This window comes from Xyrauchen texanus, chromosome 44 (assembly GCF_025860055.1).
Source record: "Xyrauchen texanus isolate HMW12.3.18 chromosome 44, RBS_HiC_50CHRs, whole genome shotgun sequence".
Taxonomy (NCBI): domain Eukaryota; kingdom Metazoa; phylum Chordata; class Actinopteri; order Cypriniformes; family Catostomidae; genus Xyrauchen; species Xyrauchen texanus.
In genome coordinates this window covers 16,202,116-16,226,046 of record NC_068319.1, presented here as the reverse complement: position 1 = coordinate 16,226,046, position 23,931 = coordinate 16,202,116, and the positions used below count along the sequence as shown (strand labels likewise).

General features: G+C 37.3%; 1 protein-coding gene across 3 annotated transcripts in view; it reads right to left on the bottom strand.

The window, feature by feature from the left end:
- Nucleotides 1-1,816: 1,816 nt before the first annotated feature.
- Nucleotides 1,817-23,931, bottom strand: part of postna (periostin, osteoblast specific factor a) — a 34,077-nt gene continuing 11,962 nt past the window's right edge. The window contains exons 5-28 of one of the 3 annotated variants that reach the window (XM_052117415.1): nt 22,365-22,529; nt 22,102-22,248; nt 21,752-21,893; nt 18,972-19,184; nt 18,601-18,735; nt 16,746-16,894; nt 16,295-16,431; nt 16,061-16,191; nt 15,785-15,915; nt 15,026-15,128; nt 14,726-14,793; nt 14,591-14,636; nt 14,462-14,494; nt 12,218-12,559; nt 11,666-11,731; nt 8,593-8,685; nt 7,538-7,597; nt 6,665-6,724; nt 6,515-6,574; nt 3,207-3,266; nt 2,966-3,052; nt 2,842-2,883; nt 2,476-2,524; nt 1,817-1,885 (exon numbers count right to left, since the gene is read on the bottom strand). In XM_052117415.1, coding sequence (XP_051973375.1) covers nt 1,876-1,885; nt 2,476-2,524; nt 2,842-2,883; nt 2,966-3,052; nt 3,207-3,266; nt 6,515-6,574; nt 6,665-6,724; nt 7,538-7,597; nt 8,593-8,685; nt 11,666-11,731; nt 12,218-12,559; nt 14,462-14,494; nt 14,591-14,636; nt 14,726-14,793; nt 15,026-15,128; nt 15,785-15,915; nt 16,061-16,191; nt 16,295-16,431; nt 16,746-16,894; nt 18,601-18,735; nt 18,972-19,184; nt 21,752-21,893; nt 22,102-22,248; nt 22,365-22,529 — 2,529 coding nt within the window. In that variant the 3' untranslated portion in view covers nt 1,817-1,875. The other 2 variants (XM_052117417.1, XM_052117416.1) reach the window with 2 other exon arrangements.

Genomic DNA, 23,931 nt, shown 5'->3' with positions numbered 1-23,931 from the left:
ATTCATATTTTTAATAGATTGACAGCCCTAATATATATATATATATATTATAGTTTGTACAGTATAAAAATCATTATATCTATGGAGAGTCCTCATAATGATAGCTGCACCAACGTGTGTGTGTGTGTGTGTGTGTGTGTGTGTGTGTGTGTGTGTGTGTGTGTGTGTAGGTTTGGCTATATTTGTGAGTGCCACATTTTTGAAAATGTCCTCACTAATATAGCGAAACTGGTTGAAAACCCACATTTTAATTGGTCCTCACTAGTAAAAAAACAAAGGCTCATAAATCAGCCAAATAATGTTTAGCTTCAAATCTTCATATATACAGGTTTCTATGAGGTTTAGTTATATCTTTAGCCTGCAATGAAATCAATGGAAGTCTATGATATGTCCTCACTAATATAGTGAAACTAACCTGTGTGTGTGTGTGTGTGTGTGTGTGTGTGTGTTTTATTGACTTGTCTTTTTATGTTAAAAATCCCAGCCTCATATGTGCTGAGATCTAACTGAAACGTAGATCATAGGGTCTTTCAGATGTGATTTTCAAAATAATCAAATTAGATTCTGGACTATCGCACTTTTAGCTGATTTTCCCTCTCAATCATCTCTCCAAACTGGCAAAGTCATGTAGGCTAAACTAGGTAAAGATGTTAAAGGTAAAACTGACCTCAAGAAAGAGCAGAAATACACAGTGAATAATAAAACACATATGCAATCCTACAAGTTCAGCCCCAATCCACAAAACTTTCTTTTCGGCAGATTTGTGGAGTTTGCTTATGGCCCCACGCTATTGTCTTTTTAGTGAAGGTTAATGGTTGTTGGAATGGTGAAGACATACCCTGATCCAACAGCCTGACTCACACATAAAAGTATTGTTAATGGAAATGTGCTGGAAGCAGAAAATGTAATGCAATGACCCCAGTTACCTTCCCAATGCTGAGCAAGTAGTACTATAAATTACAGTGTCCAGGTTCATCATTTTTCACTTTTATATTCCTTTCACATCATCAATACATTCAAATGTGAATCAGTGACTCCAAAAATGACTTTGTATTTGGATGCAAATGATTTTTGTGCCTATGAATATGACTGCTAATAAGAAGCATAACATTCATAGCACAATGTAGCATGATAATTAACCTCATGTTCAATACAAGTTATGATCAATCGACAGCATTTGTGGCATACAAATTCATAATTTTTTAATATTGATTTATCCCTCCTTTTCTTTTAAAGCAGGTTAAAATGAGGCAAATACAATGGAAGTGAATGGGGCTAATTCGTAAACGTTAAAATACTCACTTTTTTAAATGTATAGCCACAAGACATAAACAGTATGTGTGTTATCATGATTGATGTGTGTTAAAATCACATACTAAACTTTTCTGTGTAAAGTCATATCCAATTTTATGGTGATGTAATGCTGTAAACCCTATAATCCCACAAAAACTTAGATTTAAACAAATTTACAGCACAAATAAAACACAAGAATTAATGTAAGTGCTTATATAAAATTATAAGCTTCACATTTTTGCCTTAAAGCCCTCCAAAATTGTCCCCATTCACTTATATTCTTCCTCACAGTAATCCAGATTTTTAAAAAATATTTTTTAAAGAAAAGGAGTGGAAAGTCATAATACATTTTTGTGGTAATCAACATGACAAAAATGCCGTCGATTGAGCTTAAGTTTTGAACACGGATTATTCCTTTAACATTGCACCATGGATTAAAAAATGATTTTTTTTTTTTCTTTAGTTTTACTACTTTTAAAATACTTCTTAAAAGTCTTATACACAGAATACACAGAAGCTTTTATGTTGTTAGCAGGAATTTATTTGATTTTTTTATTCTCCAATGAGGTTTTCAACATGATTTTAATTTGCACTATAAACACACACACACACACACACACACACACACACACACACACACACACACACACACACACACACACAGCTCAGTCAATAAAAAAAAAAGTGAATTTCAGTTGAAAATGAGTAAAAAAAAAAAGCTAGATAGCTACAAGTTGCATAATTCTGTATAAAACAGCCAAAGCTTTGCAGATCCTTACACATAAAAATGCATTCATGTCTCTGAATTCAAGCACCATAAAATATCATGTGCACAATAAGCTCAATGGCAAGGCTCTTTACGCACTTTTATGACCCATACAGTATATATTTAAAGACAAAATATAAACAGCTTAAAACACTACAAATGTCTCTCTTCTTAACCACCACCATTTCAAATACCCTCAGGGGTGTATCCCACACAGATCCAAGATATTACTGCATTGGTTTGAAATTTGTAAACATTCTATGTGGTTTGTAATAAAAGATGTATTTGTCAGGACCAATGCACTGTTCAACAACACTGTTTTTCCCTTAAGCTGTAGCTCCAGGTACAAGTAAGCATCCATTTGATTAATCTTTCAGTCTTTTTTAAAGGCCTTTTGTGGGTTAAAACAGACTCACTGTCTAGGTTTGTTGTGACGCCTAACCAGTCTCACTCTTCTCCTTGTTCCTGTTGTGTAAGCCACACAAACAAACACAATTTTAAATGTCATTTTAAAATGTAAAAAATGAGACAATTCAGCCACACTTCCAAAATATGAATCATTGCATTAGTTAAAAAATATTATGATTTTAGTAAAGTTAATTCTGAGAAAATGGTTGTTTAGCATCATTTGTTTGCAGATGCCACCTAATTTGATATTTCTTTATCGAATGCCATGGCATTTAGACAATTGTAAGAGTGCAAATACTTCACTGTATATCTTTATCCATGATAAAACTGCAACAAAGTAACTTCCAAGAACACGCCAATGGACGTCTACATACCTGGCGATTGCCTGATGGCAGCTCGTTTTTGAGAACGTCCCACTGAAATATAGAAGCAGACATGAACCTGGGCCTCATAGTGATCGTTTGTCTTATGTTATTAAGATTACATTAAGCCACTAACTCTTAATGATTTTGGTGATTCTTTCTGTCTCTGCATCAAAGAGGTCTTGATTGTTTTTGACAGATACTATCTTTGAGAAATCTGGTCCTAAATGTGAAAATAATTGCATTCAGTAAATATTATGAAGTGAGGTGAGAATAACATATTATGCCAGTTATATCATAAGTGCAGCCAAAAACAGTTCTGTTAGCTTGTGGACTTGATGGGGAAGAATATCACAGATTAATTTATAAGGTCTTACCTTCAATGATCTGAGGTTCTGGTTTGATGACTCTGGTAACAGTGGTGATCCCTGGTTCACCTTAAAGAACACACAACAGATTTAAATGCAGTTATAGTTTTATCCACTGGGGGCAGACTTCCTGTATATATTAAAGCTGAAGTATGTAACATTTTCAGTGTCAAAATACTATTTTTTTAACCCAGCTTAAAATGCAGAGACAACGTTAAGGAAGCCATTCATAGGTTAATTTTCTCGAAAACTGTAATAACAATCTCTGTGGTGCTATAAAAATTTGTGTTCCCCGTCTGTCGCTCACTTTGACGTTGTGTCGAAGAAGCGACACTAGGGGTCTCTCTTGAGCGCCGAATATGCCTCTGATCTATGAAAAAAGGCCAATGGGAATTAGGCAGACAGTATTTGCATTCCCCGTCCCCGGACATGCGGGTATAAAAGCGGGCAAATGCATCGAGTTCATTCAGAAATTTTCTTCGGAGCTGATGGTCGTGTTGCAGTCAGCTGCAATTCACACACCTGTTCCTGTTTCCTTTGACGCTTTGCCTGCTGTTGGATCTACAGTGCACTTCATCGGCTTTCTCCATTCTCTGATCGCCGTACTACCTGCTCTGACCCGCTGCGAAGCCCCACCGGGTATGTAAAAAATAATCGTCCCTTTGGTGCACCTAGCACGGAGCTTAGATGCATGGCTTTCTCTTCCCAACCAGTCACGTTGGCTGGCCCGGACCATCCGACTCGGTTACGCAATTCAGTTTGCCAGGCCTCTCCGCAGTATACGGCGAACATGCCAAATCCCTGCGCAAGGAAATCGCTACTCTTCTCCTCAAAGACGCAATAGAGCCTGTCCCTCCAACCGAGATGAAGAAGGGTTTCTACAGCCCTTACTTCATCATACCCAAGAAAGACGGCAGCTTACGACCGATCTTCGACTTGCAAGTTTTCAACCGGCCTTGCACAAACTCCCGTTCAAAATGCTCACGCAAAAACACAAACGGCATCTAGATTGGTTTGCAGCGGTAGACCTGAAGGACGCGTACGTTCACGTCTCAATTCTGCCTCGACACCGACCCTTCCTACGGTTCGCGTTCGAAGGCCAGGCATATCAGTACAAAGTCCTCCCCTTCGGCATGTCTCTGTCCCCTCGCGTCTTCACGAATGTCACAGAGGCAGCTCTTGCCCCGCTCCAAGAAGCTGGCATCCGCATACTCAATTACCTCGACGACTTGTGTGACGCCCAGCAATGTGTGGTCACATTATGTAGTTAAATTTTGTATATTTTGAATCGTTGGCATATGTATATTGCTTTATAAGGGCCTCATTTCTTTCATTTGGTGTAAATTAATTTTTTTAAGCTGTATTCCAAATTTCCACCACAAGGGGGCCTCGTGTCCCAGTGAGACGGCATATTGTGACTGTAGCCGACTCTCGTCTTTAGTCTGGCAGAAGCGAGAGAAGGAAACACAATACCTGTTGCCGGTCTCATCATTTTCCTGTTCTTTTCAGGTTAGTCGCTAGCAAAAATACACAAATATGGTCAAAATAATGTTAGTATAATGTATAAATGTTTCCGTGTTTTATACTGGATGAAGATGGTAGTTAATTGTTATTTAGAGGAACACAGAGAAACGTGGTCGGAATGCTACAGCTACAGCCTAGCAAGTTAACTTCACTTGCATGCATGTGTGTGTGTCACGTTGGGTATATTTTCCTATTTTGAGGCTCCTATGTGATTTTATTTAGTAAAGTCCTGTCATGTTAAAGGCTGTTTAAGCAGTGTGTGTTTTGAAATACTGTTAATATGTACAGAGTTAACTGTTGCTTGTGTAATGTCTCACGCCAGCTGTACTATTTTGTTAATAGAATTAGCAGCATTTTGCTACTAGGTTAGCATTCAGCCTGTGTGTCTGGAATTTTATTTGTAATGAGTAACATTGCAGTTATTATTACAGCTATCAAAACTGTAAGCAGCAGACCAAAGTGTTGAAAAAGTGTATTTTACTTTCATTTGGAAATGAAGACAAACAGAACACATTGATTCTGAAAATTATGTTACTTGGGAAACTGAATTCAAGTTATGTTGTAATTATGGTAATTTACTTAAATATGTTCTTATGAGAAGGAATGTGAAATTGAGAACATATTAAAAGTGCATCTTTATGTGTAAAATAAAGTCTGGCAGAAGCGAGAGAAGGAAACACAATACCTGTTGCCGGTCTCTTTTCAGAACAACATTTTAATCTGACCACAGGCCTCACGCCCGGGGCCTGTTACACTTGCTCATACTGGCCCACTCCCGAGAGTTACTATGCACTCACAGAGACCAGGTGCTCAGGCACCTCAGTCGCTTGGGGCTTCAGGTCAACCGAGAAAAGATCAAACTCACCCCGGTTCAGAGTATCTCTTTTCTCGGCATGGAGTTAGACTCAGTCTCAATGATAGCACGTCTCTCCAACAAGCGTGCGCAGTCAGTGCTGGACTGCCTCGCAACCTTCAGGCCAGGCACAACGGTCCCTTTAAAACTCCTGGGGCATTTGGCATCCTCTGCGTCGGTCGCACCGCTGGGGTTGATGCATATGAGACCACTTCAGCACTGAATTCAGACTTGAGTCCCGAGACGAGCATGGCGCTACGGCACACACCGGATAACAATCACCACCGCCTGCCGCCAAACATTCAAACCCTGGACAGACCTCTGCTTTTTACGGGCAGGAGTGCCCCTGCAGCAGGTGTCCCGGCGCGTCCTGGTCACGACCGATGCCTCCAAATCGGGTTGGGGCGGTTTATGCAATGGGCAAGCAGCCGCGGGGTGTTGGAAAGGGGCCATGCTGTGCTGGCACATCAACTGCCTAGAGTTGCTGACTGTTTTCTATGCCCTGCGGAAGTTTCTCCAGTTAGTTTGAGACAAACATGTCCTAGTCAGGTCAGACAGCACCACCGCGGTAGCGTACATAAATCGCCAAGGCTGCGTACGCTCCCGCCACATGTCGCGACTCGCCCGTCGTCTCCTCCTTTGGAGCCAGCTGCGACTCAAGTCACTGCGCGCCACTCACATCCCCGGCGACCTCAATGTGATAGCGGACGCGCCGTCATGACAACACTGGCTGCCTTTGTATGTAAAATACCTGCCTGCTCTTGTGTCAGCAGTACACGTACACGGCTCAGCGCATGGCATGATTTGAATTGGACCCCTAGTGTCAAATTTCAATGTTGAGCTACAGGACATTAATTTTGTAAAATCTAGGTCCTAATGCAAACTGCTAATTTAATTAACACAGATATATGGGCAAACCTCAATTTGATTTAGGTCTTACCTTCAATGATCTGAGGTTCTGGTTTGATGACTCTGGTAATAGTGGAGACCCCTGCTCCACCTTCAAACACAAAAGGATAACATTTAAACCATGACAACACAAACAAAACTCAAAATGCATTATATCATTATTTTATTTATATGGTTTTACCTTCAAGCATCTGATAGTCTGGCTTGATTACTCTGGTAGCAGTGGTGATCCCTGGTTCACCTTAAAGAACACACAACAGATTTAAATGCTGTGCATCCAAAATGATCACAGAGGAAATTGGACATTTTTGCAACAATTCATGCATAAACTAAAAGTAATCCATTCATAGGTTAATATTCTGGAAAACTGTAAACATTTTGGCGCTATAAAAATCCCTGTGTTTGTTTTGAGAGATCCGCTTAGACCCACCCCAACAATGTCGCGTGAGTTGGGGGTGGGAATATCTGACTGTTTGAACAACTACAGATGAGGGGCGTATTCAGAACTCCGTTTTGAAAACATTGTTTTATTTTTGCAATTCCGTTCAGTGGCACTACTATTGTAGAAATTACATCAGCTATAAGTGAGGAGGCTTCACGCCATCCACCGCGGCATCCACGCACAAATCACGATGCACCCCACTGAGAGCGGACCACATTATAGTGATCACGAAAAGGTCACCCCGTGTGACTCTATCCTCCCTAGCAACCATGTAAATTTGGTTGCTTAGGCTGGAGTCACTCAGCATGCCCTGGGATTCGAACTAGCGAACTCCAGCGTCTTTACCACTGAGCTACCCAAGGCCCACAGCTTTAACTAGGCCTTCTAAGAAAACTCTGTGATATTCTGCTGCAAATTTGTAATATGGTTATATCTACAGGATATTTGATCTAAAGGATATTTTTTTATTTTGTTCAATAAATAATTTTGGCACCGTGTTTGGTCACCACTTGATGTCCAGTGTAAAAGCTGGTTCCTGAAGGAAACTACTCATTTATTGAACACAAAAATATGGGCAAAAACTCTTTTACATTACATTGATTTAAGTCTTACCTTCAGTAATCCGAGGTATGGGTTTGATTACTCCAGTAATAGTGGTGAGCCCTGGTCCACCTTAAACACAAGGAGACAACAGATGAAAACAAAGGAAGAACAAACATCTGGGCAAAATTTAAACCACATTATAGCAACATTCTATTTAATGCATCTTCAACAATCTGAAGCTCTGGTTTAAATACTCTAGTTAAAGTGGTGAGCCCTGGTCTGTCTTCAGGAACAAGACAAGGAGACAACCAAAGAAAACAATGGATGAACACAAAGATATGGACAAAACTCAACAACTCTCAGCCAAACCGGTGTGTAACACAGTCAGTGAGGAAACCCTGTAATCTTATTTGAACTGTATTACAGGTTTTGATGTTGAGTGAAAGGGATTCTTTCTCTTTGCTAATCATAACTGTGATCTTACAAAACTGAATGAAAACCATGTGATAGAAACTTAATTCAAAAACTCTTGGAGGAGAACCATGTGTGCAAGTCATGGAGATACCAACAGGGCTTAAAAGCTGGAACAAATCATCATCAATTACATATTGCAAGTAAGGATAATAAATAAAAGCTATCCAAAGGCAAATATCTAGTTACGTATCTAGTTATTGTAGTTACTGAGAACAAAATTAGACAAACACTAAGCATTACTAAACAACCATGAATCACCAAGCTCACAGCTGCGCTCAATAAAAAAGTAAATCTCTCATAGAACCTACAAAGAAACAACAAAGCCTCACAGACTCCTTGGTTCCAAGTATTTAAAATTCATAAATCAAATTCATGTTTGGATGAATAGCATAAAAACAACCCTTGTTAGAGCATGATCATGTAGTATGCCAAGGATTTAGTGTAAGAATGATTTGCCAACAGAGAAAGATACTGTATATCCACACAATTGTATTAATAGGGAAGATACAGTTCCTTCACTTGGTTTAAAAAAAGATGTTAGGTAGAATAAAGGCTTCAGATACCATTCACTTTACCATACACACATACGTATTTGTGCATAAAGTCAGCAAAAACTCTCTTTAACTGAACCAAAACTGTCTTTGACCAACCTCCCTGAGTGATTGCATCAGTGATGTGTTTGATATCTTCTTCCTGGAGGAAGTGGACCTCACTGTCCGAAAACGTCTTCACCTTGGTTACGTCTACAACATATAAAACGACATGACAAAAAATAAGACATGGGAGAATTGAAGGCTTTGTGACAGTTTGGCACAAATCATTTCATGTTCAGTCATGAAACTCTACATGGCACAAGCTGATTGGTTCTCTGACATGTAATCTCATAGCCAGTCATCTTGTATATTCCATCTTTGTCTAGCATTTAAATTGCTTAGTTGTTTGCAGGTAAGCAGGCCTCACTGCAGTGCACTGTGAAAGTTTACACTGAAACCCTCCTCCTCCCCAGCATCACTTGTCTAGATCTGTATGTGATCTCAATTGACACAACATCTCTGTGTATGTAATTTGTACTTGCTCAGTACAAAGTAGTCTGTAAGTAGTCTGCCAAGACCAAACCTACTAACTTGTCACATCCATTATAATAATTTACAATTTATTCAGAGAGTTGTCATGACTGAACTTTCATTATTTACATGTAATTGTGAACCTATCTCAAATATGGTAGGACATCGATTTCTAGTTGTCGCTGTCCTTGAATCTGTACTTAGATGTTGATTTATTAAAATTGGATACTTTAACTCTCAAAAACTATTGAAATGGAGGTTTAGAAGACATTTACAACCCCAATTCTGAAAAAGTTGGGACAGTGTGAAAAATTCTAATAAAACCAAGGAGGGATTTGTAAATTATATTCACCCTTTGCTATATTGAAAGCACTACAGCTACACATTATATGATGTTTTACCTTGTGAATTTCATTGTTTTGTAAAAAAAAAAAAAGTACAGTAATTTCAAATCAGATGACTGCAACACGCTCCAAAGAAGTTGGTACATTCGAGTGTTTACTACTGTGAAACATCACCATTTCTTCTAATAGCACTTAATAAGCATTTGGGCACTTAAGGCACAAGTTTGTTAAGTTTAGAAAGTGGACATTTGCCCCATTCATCCATTATGTAGGTCTTTAGCTGCACAACTGTACGGTGTCTTCGTTGGCGCATGGTGTGCTTCATGAGGCACCACACAGATGTTCAGGACTGCAGGCAGGCCAATCTAGCATCCAAACTCTGCTCACACAGCCATGCCCGAGCAGTATGCGATTTGAAGTTGTCCTGCTGGAAAATGCAGGGACGTCCCTGGAAAAGACAGTGCTGGATGGCTGTATATGTTGCTCCAGAATTTGTGTATATATATATAGGTCTGCATTAAAGGTGCCCTCACAGATGTGTGAGTTACCCATGACACACCCCTGGCCCATACAGACACTGGGTTTTGGACCTGATGCTAATAACAGCTTGGATGGTCCTTTTCCTCTTTGGCCCGGATAACACGATGGCTGTTTTATAAAAGAGTTTTTAATGTGGACTCATCGGACCAAAAAACACAGTTCTACTCTTCTACTTTCCATCTAAGATGAGACCGAGCCCAGAGAAGTCAACAGCGCTTCTGGACAGTGTTGATGTACTGCTTCTGCTTTGCACAGTAAAGTCTTAACTTGCATCTGTGTTTGCAGCGGCGAGTGGTGTTGACTAACAAAGGTTAACTAAAGTAATCCCAAATCTGTGTTCATGATATTCATTACAGATGAATGCCGGTTTTAAGACAGTGACGTCTGAGGTATCAGAGATCAAGTGCATTCAGAAGTGGTTTTCGTCTTGCCCTTTACAAACCAAGATTTGACCAGATTCCTTGAATCTTTTAAATATATATTGTGCAATGTAGAGGGTGAAATACCCAAAATCCTTACAATTGATCTTTGGGGAACATTGTTCTCAAAGTGCTGGAGTGCTGAAGCATCTGTTGGCAAATTGACCAGTCTCGAATGATCCTTGCTCAGGCGGTTTTTGGAGGCTCCTTATACAGTATACAGTACTATGACATGATTGCCTCACCTGTTTAACATCTGTTTCACATCGCCTTATTATTTTAACTCGTCAAATTCTTATTAATCTTATATTGTCCCTATTTAAATTGTCTTTTTTGGAGAGCGTTGCAATCATATGATTTTAAATTACTGTTCATTTTTAAAAAAACAATGACATTTACAAGGAAAACATCATATAATGTGTAGTTGTGGTGCTTTCAATATAGCAAAGTGTGAATATAATTTACAAATCACTCCGTTTTGTTTTTATTAGTATTTTTCATATTGTCCCAACTTTTTCAGAATTGGGGTTGTATGTGCTAATGAACTCCTACAAGTTAACACATTTAACCATTCATTTTTGGCTAGTAAAAAAAGGGTTAATAAATTCCTGTTTCAATAGAAAATATGTCAACGCAGGAACTAAAAAACAATATTCATCAAGTGATTTAATGTGGTCTTTAAAGGGATAGTTTACCCCAAAAAAATATCTAATTTAATCACCCTCATGCTGTGTGTGTGCATGATTTTCTTCTTCTGCTGAACACAAACAAATATTTTTGGAAGAATAATTCAGCTCTGTAGGTCCTCACAATGCAAGTCAATGGGGCCCATGATGTTTAAACTCAGAAAGGACATAAAGGCAGCATAAAAGTAATCCACTTGACTCAAGTGGTTAAATCCATGTCTTCAGAAGCGATATGATAAGTGTGGGAGAGAAACAGATCAATATTAAAGTCCTTTTTTACTATCAATCTCCACTTTAACTTTCACATTCTTCTTCTTTTGTTTTTGGATATTCACATTATTTGTGCAGTTTGCCACCTACTGGGTAAGGAGGAGATTTTATAGTAAAAAAAGGACTTAAATAATGATCTTTTTTTCACCCACACCTATCATATCACTTCTGAAGACATGGATTTAAATACTGGAGTCTTATGGATTACTTTTATGCTGCCTTTATGTGCTGTTTGGAGCATAAAAAAGTTGGTACCCATTCACTTGCATTGCATGGACCTACAGAGCTGAAATATTCTTCAAATAAACTTTGTTTGAGTTCAGCAGAAGAAATAAAGTCATAAACATCTGGGTGAACTATACCTTTAATGCTTAACAACACAAATGTATGTGAAAATCACCTTCATCCATGATTGTCCTGATTTCTCCATCAGAGTTAAGTTCACCATCAGATGAAGCACTGTAGGCTGAACAAAAAGAAAGAGGAAAAAAGGTTTTTAATAACTTTACAAGAAAGTATGTTTTAGGAGCCGTTTACACAAAAACATTTAAAAAAACCTTGATGCAGTGCCACAAATAGAACTGAATGCATGTGTCTATAGACGTGTTCTTGAATGTTGTTTAAAATGTTTTTTATACCCAACATGACATCTAAAAAAAACTTGCTGCTCCTGCGCAAGGCATGCGCACACACACACACACACACACACACACACACACACACACACACACACACACACACACACACACACACACACACACACACACAAAATAGTAAGACACACTGGTCAAAGACGTCTGTCTAAATAATTGGAAAATAGCATGGACAGTGTGAATGGCCCCTTACGGTGTTGCTGGTACATTCTTAGTACAAACTTAGTAGGTCTATGACAAAATTAATCTTGCTACTCAATCTAATAAAGTTAAATAGTGAAAAGAAAGTAAGGACATACTTTCAATGACACTTGTGACTTTTCGATTAGATGGCTTCCCTTGATCCACTCTTGTCTTACTCGGTTCTTCAACCAGTCTTGCAACTTTGGTGATACTTGGTTCTCCTTCAATCACAATCTTTTCAGCTTCAGGCTCAGATTCAATCACTCTGGTGACTGTAGTAACTGGCAGCTGGCCCTCGATGACTCTAGTTACTTTGGGGGATGGCTCACGTTCAATGACTCTGGTGACCTTTCGGATCTTCCCCTCTTTGAGCACTTGAGCGCCACTACGCTTTTTTTCAATAACCCTGGTCAACTTGGTAATGGGCGGATCTTTCTCTATCACCTTGATCTCGGGACCTATGAGAAAAGAATAGATCACATCAGGTGAATCAAAGCAATGATAAGAAAACACTGGTCCTAATAGTTTAATCCATACTGCTCACATTACTGATCACAATGACCTTCTCAGTAAATCTGTGAAAAAATTAATGATTCCTTGTTTCTATCCAGGTAAAGAGTTGCTGTCTGTTTAGGAATCATGCTGATTAAATAAGTTTCTTTCCAATTGCAGCAGACATTATTCATATTTTGGCATTATTTAGTCTGTAAGCTGTCAGTAATTTGTTGTGCTGAAACTGCAGAAATAAATCTGTTCATATGCCATTTTGTAACAGTATACACTACTTTATTCATTTCAAATGCAAAGAAGTTAATTTCTTTGTAATTAACCAAGACTCCTGCTAAAATTCCCTAATACTATCTATTTATGCATGCCAAACTCTTAATAAATTCCAGGTTGTCGCTTCTTTTTAAACATTGTGACAGGGCTCTTGTTTTGTTCTAGGGTTCAATTAAAAAATTACCAGTACATTTTGCCAAAGGTGAGCTAAGAAGTTCTAACTAAATGAACTAGTCATGCACATGGAAGAACTGGCTTCAGATCAAGAGTTTTTGATTGCAGGCCCAGCTTAAGCAGTAGAAGATGTTTTATTTAAGAAACTTTTTAAAATCGTAATTTTTTTTTTATTCCAAGCGCAGATTCTAGAGGCACACCAATTACAAAATTCAGTTTTTAATGACTGTATATTGGTGTAAAAATTTATAAAAAAGTGTTTTTTTCCCAAGCTGACAACCACTAGGCCATTTTCCCTCAAGGAATTTTGAACTCAAAAGCAGTGCACTCAGTCATAATGTTCTGAAAATTGTATGTTACCTATAACAACATACATATTACCTATAATAACTCATTCTAAGTTTCTCTCAAGCCAAGTTTCCAATAACATTAATTAACATACATTTTAGTTCCACTAGCATCAGTATTGGATCTAGCATTTCATTTTGCCATATTGGATTCTGAACTTTGAGATAATGGTTCAAGAGCTCAGCAGAAAGTTCTCCTGCCAGCATGAAAAATCCTCTCTTGCCCTTTTCTCTGTATGTCTCTAATGACTCTCTATCTGACTTTATCAGCACAGCAACTGCCAGAGGAGATGCCAGTGCTCCAATGGTTCTGGCCAAATGATCTCTGTAAATAATGTTTTCATTAGGTTATGACATAATCTTTGTTTCCATCCATCAAAGTTATATATATATATATATATATATATATATATATATATATATATATATATATATATACCATTTATGTTTCCTATTGACACACTAAAGCTGAAGATTGAAAACTTTGGCACCACTTTGATTTATTAAAAAAATTAAGCCAGCAATATTAATGGGTTGAGATTTTTAACAGTGTGGAAAAAATAACCCACACTGAAAACACTAATAAGTTGACTCTACTCATTTGACTGAGTAAACTCCTCAATAGAATTTAGTAATGATGTCTCCAAATTAGAAACACTAAGGTCCTAATAAAGTGCCCGACGTGGGCATGACTTTATGCACTGCACTGCCACCTCATGATTGGCCGATTAGATATCCGCATGAATAAGTAGATGCACAGGTGTTTATAATAAAGTGCTTAGTGCACTTTAACAATTAAGACAATTAGAGTCAACAGGATCTACTTTGACCAAATGTGACACTAATCAGCCTAATTGTGGCATCACACAAAACAACTTTTTGAAACAAAACAAAACAAATAATACTATAAAAGCATTATGGGTATTATTACCCATAGCCTCAATTTTTCACTCAAAAGTTTGAGTTATTAACACTTACAATATTAAGTAATACTTAATGAAGTAACATGATATTTCCAGTAATGAAAACTTTATGGTTTTCAGTGATGCAATATATTACCTTTCTCAGTAACTTGTATAGTTTTTGTCCTCCCTGCAAGGTGAAACACAATATTTATTAATTTTGAAAACAATTTCAAATGTTTTCCCATGTGGAACAGAAAGAATGAAGGGGTGAAACTGAACTTACGGATGAATGTAAGTGGAATCTCACGGTATGTGAATCCGGATTTAAACTACACACAAACAAATAAATAAAATGGCAAACCATCCAAAAATACAAAGAATGCTAAACTTCTGAGATATGATGTGTGTTCTGCTGTACCTTCAACTGCATGTGTTTAATGAGTCTCTTCAGCAGAAACAATATGTCTTCACGGCCAACTGGTAGATCTATGAAATGTTGCAAAATTATCTATTTAGCTCTTGAGACTATTGCTTATGCAGAACAGTTATATAAGTGTGCAAAAAGCAGATAAATACTACAGATAGTTCAGGCTCAAAATTTAGATTGGATTTATTCTGACAAAGTCAGGTTCACATTCATTGCACAATTGATTTTAATTGTGTAAAAAACTCCAACACTTTAAAGATAGACACATTTTCCATCCTGTAAATAATTTACCTGCAGGATATAATATGGTCTTAACTACATGGATCACTCCATTGGATGCCATAAGATCGAAATCTGGAACATCCACAGAGTTCACATGGATGGAGTTGTTCACCTGGATATAAGAAGGGTGTTAATATTTAACAGTCACTTTTTACAGAATTGGCAATAATGGTGTTTACATTTGGGGGAGGCTTATTTATTCACTTATTTTCCTAATTCGGCATAACCGTTTCATTATGTTCTTTCCACTGTGTTGATGCATTCTGAGGAGTATATAATCTGTGTTTTTATGCGAGTGAGATGAGTAAATATATATTAGCACATGTATTTTGATACGAGTATATTCTAAACGGACTCTCAAACCATATTCTCTTTTTATAATGTCTGGATTAATGCCTGGATAATATAACACAATGTACAGTGTATATAAATACACATGGAATAAATGTACATTAACATTAACAGGTATAGTTTAAAATATTATACATATTTTTTTAAATAATATAAAAGAAAACTCTGCCTCACGTTTTTTTTATTTAACTAATTGCAATACTTTGTGATATTTTCCATGCAATAAAAATAGAAGTGCGTTTCTGCGATTTGTTTGTCAACAGTAAAATATTGCATGTAAAGAGTCTTTTTATGGGATATTTTACTATGAGCTTCATAAAGCTTGTTCGGAATGAACATTTGTACCAAAAAAATGGATTGGTGTGAACAGGCCTTTAGGTGACTAAAAGTGTCAATCAAAAATAATGGAGTACTTACAGAGAGCACTTGGAGGTTGTTACCCTGGATGGTCTTGAGAAGGTTAGTCACTCCACCCTCCAGCCCTCCATTTATAAAGACACCATTGCTAAAATGGTACAGTAGGATTGTCCTCAGAGTGTTGATATCACCTAGGGAACAGCGAAAAGTCACAGTTTTATATGGTCACCTGTCAAGCATGAGTTGGACTTGTGTTTGCGTAAAAACAGACGAACAGTAATGCAAAAATCTGATATAAAGTAAAGAACCAAGGAAATGGCTGGAAAACAGGTTTACTTTTTAAAAGAGCGATGTCTTGCTCTGTCAGGCTTTCAAAGGCGTTATCGAGAGGAGCAAATAGTGTGTATGATCCATCCTGTTTCAGCAGATCTGTCAACCCAGCACTCTGCATCAGAGACAGGAAGATTCTAGAACAGCATAAGGATAAAGAATTGTCATTTTTTGATAAACAATCCCTTTAATATTCAATTAATAATAATATATCATAACAAGTAACGATGATCATCTTACTTGAAGCGTCCATCATTAAAGAGCTGTTCATAGATGGTTGTTTGGGCTGGTTGGATCAGTGACCTCATGAGATGAAGGACTCCATTACTGCCCTCTCTGCTGCCTCTCACCATACATGCGTTCTCAATACACACAGCCTAAAAAATACACATGGAATATGAACGTAATCCGGTGCACGAGGAAGAACATGAAACAACAGTTTTGTGTTGGACCCTTTACAGAGCATTGAGAAAAAATGTAGTCAGTCAGGGAGAAATTTCAGCTCTAACAACTCACCTGAAGAATATAAACAAGAGTTTTAAACTTAACTGCCAAAGACTAGTGCAATACAGTGGTTGTTTTCACTTATAGTCAGTAGGCAGTACCATTTAAACAGTAATTGTTTGCAGGTCCACAATGGTTTTCTTATTCTCTTTCTTAGACATAAACACAGTAGGACTCTTTCTCTCACTGTGCGATAAATGAAGACTCTGAGCAATTTTCCTCCCAGGGTTTCAAGCAGTTGGCCATTGTAGAGTTCACTCAGAGAAACTTTGAGTTTCAAGATGTGGTTTTCCAGAACAGTCTTCATGAGACGCTGGTCGATAGACATGACATCATCTGCAGGACAAGTGAGGAGCAACTATTTGAAATTCTAATTGAACCATAAGACAAACCTTACATGAGTAAACATATAACAATCAACCAAAATTAACAATGCGGCATCATTGTTTAAAGTCCTGGGGCTGGGTTAAGAAAAATCAAAAGAAAGTTCTTAAATATATTACTAGATGTTTGTATGAAATATCTAGCAATAAACATTAACTGTTTAAGAAAAAAGATAAGAACATTCTTTTTTGGGAATAAAAAATATTCTTAAAATAATTTTATAGAGATCACAAAATGCAATTTCTAGCAACTGAAACATTTTATAGCTGAGCATTACTAGAGAAAGTCATATTCAATAGAATTATGCTTTAAGACTTAAACATTTGTATACATTTTCATGAATTTTCCAGGCCAGGAAATCACTATTTTAAAATTCCCTGTTATTTCTTGGCTTTCGGTGACTGAAAGGGATAAAAAAAAATAATAAAACAAGTTCTTAGGATAAATTTTAAGAAGTTTGTAAGAAGGTACAGTATTTAGCTATAAACGCAACCTAGTCTCATAGAATAAAAGCTACCATAAATAATTTTTTGTAAATCAAATCGAGTTTTACGTAAGTTTTGCTGCAGTTTCCTGTTGAAATTAACACTAGAGGCACTACAATGCGTTTTATTCTCTTTCACACAAATCGCTGGTACTATGGCTGTTTATGACTTCATAAACACGTATTTTTCGCTCTATTACTCACACCTTGATATGTAGTATCAAAACACTAATTCATCATTTCAAAACTATATAGTTTAATGCCTGTATTAAAAACCCACCTACATTTACACACTTATTCCAAAGTGATTAACTTCTAGCTCACCTGATAGAATCTTGGACATCGATCTCGGAGATCGAACATCGAGCCCAGCCAAGGATGCTCGAAATGAATATGAAGCGAAAGCACAATAGAAGTGACACAAAATGACATGGTTGCTTCAGTAAATGTGTTTTTCATGTCGAATTTGATTTTAAGACACTATTGGTTAGGTTTAAGTTAACTGTTTAGGATAAGTAGGTACGTTTACTCACTAACATCCGTCTAATATTCACCTTAAAAGCATTGTCTGATTACAATATAAATTCACTCGCTTTTGGCGCCCCCTGCTGGAAATTGCACTGGGAAACTGCAGCCAACCGTGTAATGAAGCACGTAATTTTGGATTCGCAAAAATGTTGCCATTGTCATGTCAATTTTTATGAAATCAGACTGTATAAATGTTGACAACTTAAGTAAAAAGTATTTTCGAGAATGGGAAACGTTCTTAACTTTTTTAAGAAAAATAAATTGTTGTTAAAAGAATTTTATTTTTAAGAATGTTTTGTGAATCCAGCCCCTTGTTAGCATTCGTAATAAATTATACAAATTATAGAATTGTAAAAACACCCACACATTTTATAGTCCAATAAAAGCACACAACTACTTCCACAACTAATTAGTCTAAGAGTCTGAACATACAAGTCTTCTGGCAAAACCCACCTTTCTAGAATCATCTGTTATAATAAACAGTTCAATAAGTTCAATACATTTATATGAAAATAAACATAATATTCTGCATCAATCACAATTAAAAAGTGAAAAGGCTGTAATGAAAAACAGACCAAAGGTACATTTTCACAGTGCATAGACTTCCTGAAGTTTGCTTGTTGAGTCATCAAGCAGTTAGACTCACCAGAGAAGGCTCCATTCAAGGGAGCAAGAACAGTGTACTCAGTTTCAGGCTTCAAAGCAGCAGAGAGGCCGAGCTCAGACACCATGTCACGGAAGACACTCTGAGAATTGTCCAAAAGCTCCATTACCTGCTTGGCTACAGGAAGCATGGAAGTGAAGCAATTAAAGCATTATACATACTTTAGTACAACTAAAGCATGTCACATATATGCTGATATCCAAAACTCTACTTGCATTTACATTTCTCCCTATCATTATAAAGTTGTTTTGGTTACAGTATATAATGTACAATAAATACTTGTACATATTTTTATCATGTGGATTACATTAAAAGAACTTAAAAAGTTAGCAGTAAAGCAGTCTAAAACTCACCCGAGTCAGGCATGAGCACCTGTTCAATCAAATGAATGACGCCATTGCTGGTGGCAATGTCCTTCTTCAACACCATCTTGATCCCATTAACTGTAAGACTCTCACCATCACATCCAATCTCAATGTTACTGCCTTCAAGAGTCTCATGCATGGACCCTGCTACAATGGCCTCAGAGCATTGGACTGAGTTCAGGAGGTGGTACTTCAAAAGTGCTTAAAAGAATTATCAAAAAAAGAGAGATGAATAAAGGGTAAGTGGCAGACTGAAATATAATCAGTCAGGTTTGAAGGGTTAGTTCACCCAGAAATGAAAATTCTGTCATCATTTATTCACCCTCATGTCATTCCAGATTTTTTACAACTTTTTTTCATTTGCTGAACACAAACTAAGTTTTTAGAAGAATATCTCATCTCTTTAGGTCAATACAATGCAAGTGAATGGTGACCAGTACTCCAAAATGGAGATAAAGTCAGCCTAAAGTAATCAATAAAACTCTAGTGGTTTATTCAATGTCTTCTGAGGCGATCCAGTTAGGTGAGAACTGACCAAAATATAACTCCTTTTCACTGTACATCTTGACAGAATGTTCCATGGCGATCATGATTTCAAGTTCGTTTACACTTCCTGCGCATGCGTCAATTGCTAGGAAGTATAATCGAGCTTGAAATCATGATCATGCCTAGAGACTGCAATGACAAGATGTACAGTGAAAAAGGAGATATATTTTGGTCTGTTCTCACCTAAAACCAACTGTATCGCTTCAGAAGACATGGATTAAACCATGGATGGAAACGGATTACTGTTGACATGGCCTAAAGAACGCGTCTCTAAAGAGTAAAAAAATTCTCAACACAGTAACAGGATAGTGTTCACATGTTGTTAATGTTAAAAAAATAATCAATATGTTTGATACGTTTTTTAATTATTCAAAATAAAATTTGGTTAAAGTTTGTTCTTTTAAAGTTTTACACATTTTATCATTTTGCACATTATTGTCAAGTGAAATAAGCTACTTTTGCATTTTATTCTACATCAAAAGGAAAAAACTGAATATATATGACTTAACACTGTAAGCAGGACAGTTACTTCAAATAGACTAAGTATAGTTTCAGGCTATAGACCTTTAGAGACAATAAAATCAAAGAAGCCGATGTTCCCTAATGGGACATCCATCCAGTTCTTCCTGTGCAGAGGCAGTCTGGTGGAAAGTGGAGACTCTTAAATCATCACAACTGTGATATCTCTTTCCAAGCAACTGAGCTTTCTCACTAATTTTGTGCATCTGTTTGAGCAGTAGGTGTGTATATGGGCATTGTGACAACAGTGCTTCAAACCAAATCAATTTCAAATCAAATCAAATCCACCTCTCTAAGACACTTGCTTTAAGCCAGATATGATGTAATGGGGACATTTTAAGACCATGAGGTCTTTTCCTACTAGCTTTAAAGATGAGGGATGCTAAAAATTGAACTTTTCAAACTACACAAGAGCTTTTATACTGTATCTCATATTTGCTCCCGGCCCCAATCTTCTCTAATGATTAGCATTTTCACTTGCCGCATTTACATCAGTGGGTGATTTAGTTAATTGGCCTCAGAAGAACTCTGATGTTTACAACAAAGATGGAGTTTTCTCTGAAGAAACATGAGGGTGAATAATGACAATTTTCATTTTTGGGTGATCTGTAACTTTAATTATACACCTTCTTGGCTAATATTTGCTGCTATTACTCCCAAAGTGAGATTGTGTCAAGAGGATTTGGGTAAAATAGATATACTTTAGTCAGATACAACACTTATATGTAATTGACAAACCACAAACTGAAGACTATTTTCCCCAGCATCTGATAAAGTATTATTCAACATTTAAGCATTTCCCACCAGGAACCGAAACTTGATTTTGGATCTCTCTGTGGCTGCGGCCACATCTGCTGTTTGCCCACTGTCTGAGAATGTAACACTGCATAACTGGACAGTATTTGTTGAGTTTACTTAAAACTGGACGGTGCCAGACTTTGAAAACTTCAAAGTTCAACTTCAAGTTCAGATTCACTCTCTCTCATCCCGTGGATGTGTCTTATTATTTTATTATTTTGTCTTGATAATAGTCACGTATGGGGTATAAACAGTGTTAGATTAGCATAGAAAACGAAATTTAGCAACAATCTATGGTATTAAAACCATTTATTTTGCTTTGTAAACTCACAACATACCAGCAGTGGGTGTTTGAAATATCTTTCGATTGGGATCTTATGTGGATTCTGATAATGAATTATTATAGAGAGATGATGCTCGCTCATATCGCATTTGTGTAGGTATAAAAATAAAGATGAATGATAATTCTCTCTAAAGAAATGTTTGAATTAATGCAAAAAAATAAGCCTCCAATGCATGGCTGTTCCTGTGAATGCTGAATGTAATAAAGGATTTAAAAAAAAGTGTAACAAGAAACTGTTTAACATGCGTCTCCATTGCGCAATGTCCAACCAGCAAGTCAATATTTTGGTGGCATCCTTTTGTAGTAGTCTTGCTTGGTAAACCAGCGTTACCAAAATGGCTATTCTGGTTGACCATCATTTTTGGTTGGTAAACAGAGTGGCTATGCTAGTTCACCAGTTAGACCAGCACCGAACCAGCTTGGATCAGCATTCTGTAAATGAGCTTGGTCTAAACTGCAGCTAGTCTTTTTAATCAGGTTTCACTTTAAGTTTAGAGATGATATTTTGTGATTCACTACTATAAGTTTTAATACTATAATAAAAAGCATGATGATTGATTACCTTGAACAATGGTTTTGTCACTCCTAATTCTCTCCAAGACAGCTATGTCTAGTTTCTCAAAGGCCTCATTGGTTGGAGCAAAGAGTGTGTAGTGTCCAGGCTTGCCCAGTTGGTCCAAGAGACCAGATGCTACGGCAGATGCCTAAAAAAGAGGTCACAAGCAAAACAATCTCCTAAAATAACTCTCAGAAATCATACACCCCTGCTGAGGAAAAAGTATTCATAATGTGTTCCTAGCAGAACTCCAAAGATTTGTTTAGACAAAAACAGTTAACTAAGAACATTTTTATAGTGTTTTTCCATCCAGCAATATATTTTCTTTACAATTCCACAGTCACAATAACACTTACGCTCAATGAAGTGAGCTCATTGTTGGTTTCAATCACATCTTTAATCGTTTGGCCTACAACGTTGATGACCCGATCAATGACATGAACGACTCCATTAGTGGCCACCTGGTTGCCGTGAATGATCCTGGCACAATTCACAGTAACAACCTGTAAAACATTAATATTGTTCTGTTTAATGGCTTTTTGAATTTTAGTTCAGTAATGTGATGCTGATCTAAGATCATAATGTATTCACAAGCAGTTTGAAGGAAAGAGATACATACTCCATTTGAGTAGTGATTGATATAGAGGCCATGCTTGTCATCCATAGACTGAACAGTCATATCATTCTTCAGGTCTTTGGTGAGAAGACGTTTGTTGACCATGTGACTGTGGAGTGTATTGTAGAGCTCTATGTTACCACTGCTGACCAGGGAATCTTTCAATGTCTGCAAATGTGAAAAAAGACCTTTAAATAACAAGGTTAAAAGTTAGCATGACTGTATGTTGAAATATGCCTCTTTTAATTTATGGCAGTGTAATTCTGCCACACATGTTTAATACAAATAAAATTACACTTTTAAATGTATGTGCTCTTGATGCACCATCAACACTGCTAAACAACAAAATCCCTAAACAAAGAAAGACATTTCTGACCGTAACTCCTCCTAGAGATTTCATGCTACATTGGCAAGAAAAAGTACGTTTAGAACCTTTTAGAATGACCTGCATTTATGTATAAAAAAAGGTCTGGTTTGATCTCCATTTAAGTATCAATAATGATCAAACACAATCTGTTTTTAACTAATAACACCAAATTAATATATTGTTCTTGTACATATTGAATACATCATTCAAAAATTCACAGTGTAGGTTGAGTAGTATGTGAACCCCTACACTAATGACATCAATATGTGCTAATTAGAGTCAGGAGTTGGCAAACCTGGCATCCAATTAATTAAATGAGATTGGAGGTGTGGGTTAGAGCAACTTTGACTTATAAAAAGCACTCAAACATTTTGAGTTTGCTATTCACAAGAAGCATCTGCTGATGTGAACCATGCCTCGCAAAAAAATTGATCTCAGAAGATCTCAGATAGACCTACAATCAGGAATTTTTGCTTTGCATAAAGCTGGAAAGGGTTAGAAAGCTATCTAGAAGAGCTTAAATATTCATCTGTCCACAGTTAGACAAACTGTTTATAACTGGAGATGATTTAGTACTGTGGCTCCTTTCCCTAGAAGTGGCCATCTAGCCAAGGTGACTCAAAGGGCACACCGCAGAATGCTCACTTCCTGGTTTGGGACTTGCACCGTTTCGGACCGCAAAGCCCTGCAGAGGATAGTGAGGACAGCTGAGAAGATCACTGGGGTCTCTCTTCCCTCCATCAAAGACATTTACAAAAAACACTGTATCCGCAAAGCAACCAGCATTGTGGATGACCCCACACACCCCTCACACAAACTCTTTACCCTCCTGCCGTCTGGCAAGAGGTACCGAAGCATTCGAGCCCTCACGGCCAGACTGTGTAACAGCTTCTTCCCCCAAGCCATCAGACTCCTCAATACTCAGAGACTGGTTTGACACACACACACACACACGTGTACTGAGTTGCACTTTAATTACTGTCACTTTATAACTGTCTGCTACCTCAATAACTGCTATGTGCATAGAACACTATCTCATAGTATGTTATGTTTACGTTTTTAGAAACTGTCATCTTTTTGCACTACTGAGTACTGGTTGGCGCTGCACTGTGCCTATTGTCCTGTCCATTGTCAGTAATTTGTTGTACTGTCCTGTATTTTTTGCATATGTTTGCACGTGCACTTTATATAGGTATATATAGG